Source organism: Mercenaria mercenaria, chromosome 19, assembly GCF_021730395.1.
Source record: "Mercenaria mercenaria strain notata chromosome 19, MADL_Memer_1, whole genome shotgun sequence".
Taxonomy (NCBI): domain Eukaryota; kingdom Metazoa; phylum Mollusca; class Bivalvia; order Venerida; family Veneridae; genus Mercenaria; species Mercenaria mercenaria.
Genome location: NC_069379.1, coordinates 12319665 through 12329009, shown reverse-complemented (window position 1 = coordinate 12329009; position 9345 = coordinate 12319665). Strand labels below are relative to the sequence as shown.

Here is a 9345-nt window from a genome sequence, read left to right as displayed (position 1 = left end):
GAGTCTATTGAGAAAGGGCGCGAGGAAAGAGAAAAATTAACACTATTTATATTTGAACTAGATCTACTAGACCACGGGAGGTTTACATGTGATTTGGTAGTGATATGCCTGAAATTACCTCACGAATGAGCAATTATTATCTCTTGGACGTAGCGGTTATACTCGCTTGCTTCGGTCAACTTGTCTGCATTGCCACAATTGATTTTTTATCAGAAATGATTTTAATGACCCAGACTTAATTTCTTAGAAGTGTTTAGGGGTTGCAGGCTACTGATCCGTATCGTTATTGACATAAATGCATGCTATATGATAGCACATCCTGCATTTCCTCCATACGCTTTTTTTTTCTCAGAAAAAAGTAAAATAGTCTTGTTCGTTACGTGTTTAAAGGAACCTTCGGCCAAATAAAGGAAATAGGCCTACAGTCCCAGTGGTAGGCCTATGCCTGGTATAGCCCTTCGGCAATATTAACCGAAATTGACGTATATAGATCTATATTTATTACCCATGAAATATGAACACAGGAAACATGTCAAAATGGTCGAATGAATGTAGGCACGATAAGTTTCCGTTCCATGGACTATTTTTATATGTACTCGACAAAAAAAAGATATTGTCAGTGGTACAAATCAGGCTTTTAGAACATAAATTGCAATGTATGTAGTCCTACGTTTGAGGTAGGTCAGATTATGTACAGTCTGCCATTCTTGCTCGGGATATTATAGTACTATAAATGAGAGATGAAAGTTTTTTATGTTGGATATTTATCCTTGCTGTGTCAGTATTTTTAAGAGAAAGGCAGTTTCTTCATATTTGGTGCTAATATGTAATATCGGTGTTTCTCTATCGGGAATAAATGTTTTCATATTTGGCAATGTGTGATTATTGATTGTTTATAATTTAACACATCTACATTACCATTGAACAGCATGCGTTATATTAAATTTCTGCAACTGGCTATTTCACATGGTAAACACTATTAACATGTTGGTTATAACCCAGTTATAAAAATTATGACAATTCTTCACAAAAATGCATCTATAGGATCTACTTTCGGACGAATTTCGTTACTGTACGAATACAAGAAATCATGACAAATATAGACGATATCTAGTTATCCGACATCCGATCATCAGCTATCATTATAGGTGGAAAGTCGACATGTGACACATTATTGTAACGGTGTGCCTTAGCACTTAGCCTGCTAAATTTCTAAAATGAACTGGTCCATCGTTTAATTTGGGCCATACCATATTTCATTCAAAGGGATGGTCACCGAAAGTTTACTGGCTGAATAGCAAACAGTGCAGACCATGATATGCAGGCTGATCTTGGGCTGCACTGGTTGCAAAGACAGAATCACCTGTCGCCAGCTTTCAAACATCTTTGTTAATAAGTTTGTGACATCTTAACATTGCTGGAGTTTGGGTAAACTTTTATGAAGAAATACTTTTTACGATACAAAATTATGACTTTATTTCAAATGCCATATACTATACAAGATGTTGAATCAACCCAAATAATCTGAATATTGAGAGTTTGAATATACTAGAAAGTATTTTTAAAGATATATAAAATCCTTTGATAAGAACTACCTAATTAATGTCACTGTTATACAACCTTTTTATGAAGACCACCATTTCTTTTCGTTTAGCCGAAACAGCTTAAATTTTACCTGTGTATAGAGAATACACGGTATCAACAAAGATCACTCTTTTCATACCCTAAGTGTGGTTCCTAAGTGTGGTCTTTATAGATAGGTTTATTGTTTAAAAATATGAATAGTAAGTACACGGTATGTTTATTAAGATAAAGTAAATGTTCCTATGCGTACAAACTCTACTTTGTGAAAAATACTTCTGCTTAAGGCAGGTAACTGCTTTAGAAGACAAGAGATCTAGATACGTTGAAATTAGAACAAAATATTTTTTTTTTTTTTTTGGAATCAAGCTGACTGGTAAATAAAATGATTGCTTAATACAGGTGATAACAACTGTATGTTTAATTAACTGTATAAGGTAACACAGTATGGATTTGTTACTAACTACATGAAAGATATTTCAACAAATAACTGCAGCTAGATATGACATTTTGATGTTTTCGATCTCTCAATGAGTTTGTATACATTAAGTCAAGTTTGATATATTCTGATGTTTGATAAAACAGTTAGTGGAAAATAAATAAAAATAGCACAGTTTTAAGGCACAAACAACATATTTTAACGAAGAGACAAATAAATGCAACACATATTTTACATTATCGTTTCTATCCTCGTTCAATTTGTTGCAAACAATATTTTTGTTGCGAATCATTAACCAGGTAGTAGTTATGCTATTAACAGTTCTAGGGCGGTGCTCCACTGTGTTCCTTGAATGTGTTTGTTGCCTCTACTTTTTCAATTTGTTTTCAAATTTGTCTTTGTTCTTTTATCATAATGGTATCTATACATGTCATGCTCTGTTGTATCGCTTCAGTTTCAGGCTTTTCCAATGTTTTTTTTGTCTTTGTTTTATATACCATATATTGAAGTATTAAATTACGTTGAAATCAAATCTGTGGTTTTATTTTCATTCCACCTTATTACACATTAGAGCTCTCGTTACTAATTTTTGATTTATATGTATCTTGCTGTGAATCAATGAATCAGTTATAATGTATCATTAAAAAAAGGCTATGGTTGCCAAATTTCTTTCAGTCTGATGCCACCAGATATCACCCATGCAGTTATTACGGCTATACAATCTGCCATTTTGCTGACCCTTTTATTGTCCCTCTACGTGTGAGTCTGCAAGGAATAACAACGAAAATGCATTCAACATCAATATTGATGACACAAGTTATTCATTTTCAATATGAGTTTTATTCTATTTGACAAACATTTTTCTGTCGCCTTGTAGGTACCTTACCTTCAAACGACGCCAGACATGTAGGGCACAGGTAAAATTGATATTGATACGTAATGCATACTGCTTACAAAAAAAATGTGCAGTTTAGTTTCAAGGAATACAATAATACAAAAAATATATTACTCAGACTGTTTATGTTTAACTTCTTATACAGCATTATACTACTTATTCCAGAAAACACCGAACGATAATTTATCAGGGAAATAGTAATGAAAATTGATCAACAGCTTTCAAAGAGGTGCTGACATAGATGCTTCCAATATATAACAAAGATATATCTGAAAGATAAATATTAATGGTCAAACGTGTTTATAAACGAGTCGACTGGCGTGCCTGTGGAGTATATTAACAAAATGTAACATAGTTACCATGGAATGAATCTGTTGGTTGTACAACGAGTCCATCACCTGTCTAATTTTAAGAAAAAGCAAAGGTACTGAATGTTGATGACATGTTCATCTTCAAATAAGTAAATTCAAATAAGTAAACTGATACAGAAAGAAACAACAAACCAAGTTATAAAGCAGTGCTGCGTGAACATGATAAAATCGTGGAAGGGAAGACTGAAAGATTCATTATCATCCCATCCAAGTATATTATATTACATAAAACAGGCAAAGCCAATGGCCAATCGCCAAGAAAAGAATGAAAAAGGTTTAATAAGCTTTATAGACAATAAAATTAATGGATATTTTATATTTACGCTAGTATGAATTATACGTTTTTGCTGTCTTTCATATGTTTCCATTATAAAATAACGTTTTATACTTACTTCGGATATTTTTCCATTATAAAATAACGTTTTATACTTACTTCGGTTTTATACTTACTTCGGATATTTTTCCATTATAAAATAACGTTTTATACTTACTTCGGATATTAGTCGCGTGTCTGAAAAGAACAATGAATTAATTATGTAACTTTTACATATACAGTTTTAGTCTTGCAGATGAATAAGAAAGATGAATAACTGAAAATTCGTATCAAATTCATTCATTAATAAAAACACTATTGAACTTTTTTATTACAAAGAACTCAAACAGATACGTTCGCAAAGGAATCTGTAAGAGTCAAAGCACAGTTATTATCAGTTTTCCAATCGCAACATTCAGCATTGCACGTATCGTATCGCTTATAGAAAGGGTAAAATGTAGTTGACATAAAAGAATGAAAATAAAACAAATAAAATTCAAATTTTCCTTCACTAGTCACCTACCGCGTCTCTCTTAAAATAGTAAAACAGTAAGTGCATTTGATGTTGAAATCATAGCCATTATCATGTTCTTGCACTGAAACGAACCAGTAACATCTATTTCATATATCCTTTCAATAATCCACAAGACATACTAGTACTAACCGTCAGTTTGTCCCCATTCTGGATCTTTCACCAACGTTAAATCTCCCGCCTTGCAGGTACAATGTTCAAGCTGCTTCATTAATGCCTCTATCCGTGCTTTTTGCAAACGATCTTTTGCAGTGAAAAGTGGGTAAAGAATATGTTCCTTACTTTTACTTTCAACAATACCCAATGCTTTATCTAGCACGGCTGTCACTTCATTGCATTCGTTAGAAGTGTAGCCCTGAATGTCTGTTTTGCAGAGAACTTTGTTCAGTTCCAGTTTGTTGAATTCGCTCACAATTTCGTGATGATTCTCGTCATATTTCTCTACAAACGTTTTGATCTTATCAGTAATCAGTTTTGCCGAAGCCATATTCTCAAGGAGAGTGAACGTTTTGTTATGCAATTAAATGTAAATAAACTATATATATAAAACAAACATATGTATCAAAAGTCAAATTGCAATATAGGACTTTATCCAGCTGTTGTCTTTTAAATCATATAAACAATACACGTCACACGTAAGATAAAAGTTTTTATCTTAAAATAGGACTTTTAATCACTATCTTCTTGAATTGTGTTAAAACATAATAATTATTATCTGCGATTTGACATGCAACGAAGAAAATAACTACAATGAGCCTTCTGGGAATGACCTGTTAATGATGTAGGTTTCCAAATATATTCGATTTTAATTTAATAACTTCCTAGTAACTGATAAACTTTCATAACCTTGAATGATGTTAATTTGAAAGAGGATATTTTGCTCAACAGGATTTATTCTAGAAACGTATATTTTTTATCTCATTGCAATACCTGTGCCTAATTTTGAAGATATATCATTCGTTTTCTAAAAGGTCGTACTAAATTGGACCTATGTTTAACGTAAATTTTGGGTTTTAGGTTGAAAAAGAAACCTGAAAAAAAATTGTTAAGTCATGTAATTTGTTACAGTTTGCTGTTTGGCAGTAAAATAGCTTTATTTGTATTTTATGCTTTGTTTTTGAAACACCTTCGTTTGTATCAAGAAATTTGTTGTAGATGTTATGTTATCACACCTTACTTGTTTTTCTTCTGGCAAACTAGAAGATCCACTTTGGAATAGCCTTATTTTTTCATTACTACCCGCCAAACTCATACCATCTGATCAGCCTCATAAGTTTTAAATATTTATCTAAAGATATTGTATTCACATTAATTTGTTTCATGATATTATCGAAATAAAATCACACAATATTTTCACGTTTTTACATAATATATTATGCTGAATATAGTTTATTCCAGTAGTAATAAACCTGACGTTATCATTGGCGTCGTATTGTTCTCTCGCCGGTCCGCGCGTCAATCCGTTGTTTAACACAGAATACACAATGATAGACCGTACTTCCTTTTTCGTTTAACTGACAAACAATCAAGCCATGCTAGGAATCCGTTAGACGTAATTCTAGTAATCTCTAGATGTTGCACCACGGCAAGTCCACGAGCAAAAATGAAATTATATTCAACATGATTTGTCACAAAGAAAGACAATTGTATTGTTTACCAGATAAAATAAAATATAACAACTATGCTATTTTCAGTTTTTCGGAAACACTGATATACTAAAAGGAAATTTACGTCATTCATTGATATGCTACCTATATACTCACCTATCACAACAGTATTATCGTTTTACTTCCTTCTTCATGTATAAATTGCTTTGTATATACATGTTGTGTGATATCCGCGCAAAGGTGTGCTCGAGCCTATTGTATGATAATTTATAAAACATTAATTCATAATACTTGTACATAATTTAAACAGTAAAAATATATATTTCGTTCTTTTAACTGACTAACATGTATATGAAAAAAGTGCGCTCTCGATACTGTTACAACAAATGATCAAACCGTTTGTTTTAATTTGGGTCTTTTTAAATAAAATGTTTTTTTTTTCTTTTTTTTCTGTTCCGTTTACCTTTGTGATCTACTTTGATCAATTTGTTTACATATAATATGTATTTACTCAATATGTTTTCATCATTTATTTCCTAAGTATGCGTTTTTTTCTATACATTATGCTTTCAATTGATATTCCATTGGTAACATGCTAGCTTTCTCACCTGCCCTGTCGACTAAGGAAATTTCTACCTGGTTGCGGCACAGAAAAGTTTATATCATATCTGCAATGATAAAATATTGTTTCTTGACAAAATGCTAATATAAGAAGTTGTCGATGGGTTTCGAACACACGAGGCAATTTTGTTGAACATAATCGGCACGTCATACCGTTGAGCTAGTTTGATACAGATATGAAAAGTGTAAATACTGGGTTTTAGCTAGTTACAAAAATGTCGATGTCCCTTCTGTTCTATCGTATTTAATGTTTGAAGTTACATTTGTAGATATCACATGATCACCAGGTGATAGTAAAAAGATTAGATATTGAAACTGTTCGACCGTGAGGTAAACTAGGTTTACAAGTTTTACAATTTTTGTTTTGACTGGATCATTGAAATATTCCCGTCATGAATATTCCCAACGTTTAGATCTTCACCACCGTAGTTTAACGCCGATTTTCCTAATCAAAAAAAAAAAAAAAAAAAAAAAAAAAAAATGCATTTTAAAGAAACTTCTGGCTATTCGTTTTCATTTTTGCCTGTTTCAAGTTACTCGATGAATAAAAAAAAACAAAAAAAAAAAAACAAAAAAAAACAAAAAAAAAAAAAAAAAAAAAAAAAAAAAAAAAAAAAAAAAAAAACAACAACAACAACTAAAACTGTATATTCGGAATTGAAGTGGCAAAATACATTTTATACTTACAAAGAAGCAAAATAGAGAAGTATATTTACATCTATACTGCGGTATTTAGATAGGAATTATCTTAAGTGCTCGATGTAAGATTCAGAGGCAAGACAGAAAACAATGAATATTGCCGTTTCGGAAATAACTTGTAAGCATGCAGTAAGAATAAAATGTAACCAGGAGTTCTGTATAATATTGGTGTATAAAGACTTATAACAAACTCTTTCTAAAACTAATGAATATCTTATAAATGGAACGTGCGCGAAACAGGAATAGCCAATTTGTGTCAGTTATTGTAACAAACTTGTACTCTGTGCGGTAATATAAATCAAAAACTTTTAAAGTGCGAAGAATTTCAATCATACACGTTTTTGCAACGAGCCGCTTTGTAGAGCGGCAGTGCCGCTTTTGTTGCCGGATGGTTAAGGTCGCTGACTTCAAATTACTTGCCCCTAACCGATGTGGGTTCGAGCCTCACCCGGGGCGTTGAATTCTTCATGTGAGGAAACCAACCAGCAGGCTTACGGAAGGTCGGTGGTTCTACCCAGGTGCCTGCTCGTGATGAAATAATGCACGGAGGGGCACCTGGGGTCTTCCTCCACCCTCAAAGCTGGAAAGTCGCCATATGACCTATAACTGTGTCGGTGCGACGTTAAACCAAAAAAAAAAAAAAAAACAAAAAAAAATACAAAACAAAAAAAAAAAAACAACATAATTTAAAGCCTTAAGCAGTCTGCGTTGGAAGGAGAATTTGAGACACCCTAAATGTATAAAGACCATTAATTATACTTAGCGTAGCATGTAAAATAGGTACATGATGTCAGAAATGCGAAGTCATTTGTATATGATTTGCCAGTGAAGTCTGCAGACATTTACAAATATGCAAAACCTGCTATTGCAACTGAAAAGGCTGTAGACATTTACAAATATGCAAAACCTACTATTGCAACTGAAAAGGCTTTAAACATTTACAAATATCCAAAACCTTCTATTTAAATTGTGCAGTTTGACGACATGTAATATTAAAGCTAAGACCAAAGAGCATTCGAATCATGGAAAAATAGAGCAATCTTTTACCTTATTTAGAGTCTATACAATAAAACTAATAAAAAGGCAATTGTGTGAACTAATTCTAGAATTAGAATTTAACCTACATGTGTAACTACGGATCAATATTTACATTAAAAAAGTTTTTGCAGCGATACTTAATAATCTATGAAAGGGATTCAGAATAAAGGGCGGTGCAAAAAAAAAAGACAAAGCTGCAAACAAGCATAGTCCGGTTGTGCTAGTATACTGGACTTTTAAACAAGTTCCTATATTAAAGTGTGGCTATCAGTGTGCACCTAACTGATATAAAGTTAACGTGATACTGGACAAGTGCTCAAGCACTTTCCCTTATTTTCACAAATGGAGAAAACTCAATAGTGACTACACATTAGGTACCTGATGGTCTATTGAGAATTAGTCTTAAGAAATATATTTGATAAAGGTAGATTTTCATTGCAATGTATGCATTTAAGTGAATTTCCAGAGTGGCGTTGTAGTTAAGGTATATGATCCACGAATAGATAACATCTCGATGCATGTTGAGCCCATGATTTTTTGTGGCATCATCTGAAAGAGTTGTGGCTGCTGAACACGAATTAGTAAATAAGATGACTATTATATAGTATGCACGGATCACCACAGTCCTGTTTTTTTTTACTGCGAAATAATAAATCTTATATTGTACTAAATGGATTTCTGTCGGAGTATCACTAAAATTATAAAGTAAAACATAAAAATTCTATAACATATTTTGTCATATAATTTACATTTACAGTAGTCAATACACTATCAAATGATACCAAAATTATATGAGCCTACCATGCATCAATATTTGATACATTTTAACAGCGTTATTATATAGAACTTACTTAGTATTCAACCTCTTTCAGTCTGTATATCGTATCTTACATCTATTAATTTTACTTTGTGTGGGTAATGTTTTATTTTTTGTATGAGGAAGCGTCGAACGGTATTACCTAAAGGATAAACTGATATTAAACATCTATCTAGAACGTTATTAAAGTTGTAATTTATATAAACTGATTAATGTACAAGCTTATTTTTTATATAAGTTTGCTAGAAATTTGAAGGCGTGTTGATACCTTAGTAAATTAGCTACTTGTTTATACAATGTCATGTTATATAATTATTCATATATCTCTTTTTTAGTTTAAAGCATATTTTTCATTTCTGACAGATACGGAAGTTTTCACACTATCCAGATGTAAGTGATAACGCAACTGGTTGTACTTCACTGTTTACAAAG

At 32.2% G+C, this 9345-nt stretch overlaps 1 protein-coding gene across 1 annotated transcript; it reads right to left on the bottom strand.

Moving 5' to 3' along the window:
• Nucleotides 1–1510: 1510 nt before the first annotated feature.
• LOC128550876 (uncharacterized) lies at nt 1511–4684 on the bottom strand. The gene is made up of 4 exons (XM_053530818.1): nt 4264–4684; nt 3778–3797; nt 3275–3317; nt 1511–2785 (listed from the first exon to the last, which is right to left on the bottom strand). Exons 1-4 carry the CDS (start codon nt 4616–4618, stop codon nt 2763–2765), a joined length of 441 nt encoding a protein of 146 aa, XP_053386793.1. The 5' UTR covers nt 4619–4684; the 3' UTR covers nt 1511–2762.
• Between the last annotated feature and the right edge of the window lie 4661 nt (nt 4685–9345).

Excerpts from the sequence above, each read along its gene's own strand:
- LOC128550876 (XM_053530818.1), bottom strand. The coding sequence starts at position 4,618 with ATGGCTTCGGCAAAACTGATTACTGATAAGATCAAAACGTTTGTAGAG. Across the intron at positions 3,318-3,777 it reads ACACGCGACTAATATCCGAA|ACAGGTGATGGACTCGTTGT; the intron begins GTAAGTATAAAA and ends TCTTAAAATTAG. Across the intron at positions 2,786-3,274 it reads ACCAACAGATTCATTCCATG|ACTCACACGTAGAGGGACAA; the intron begins GTAACTATGTTA and ends TATTCCTTGCAG.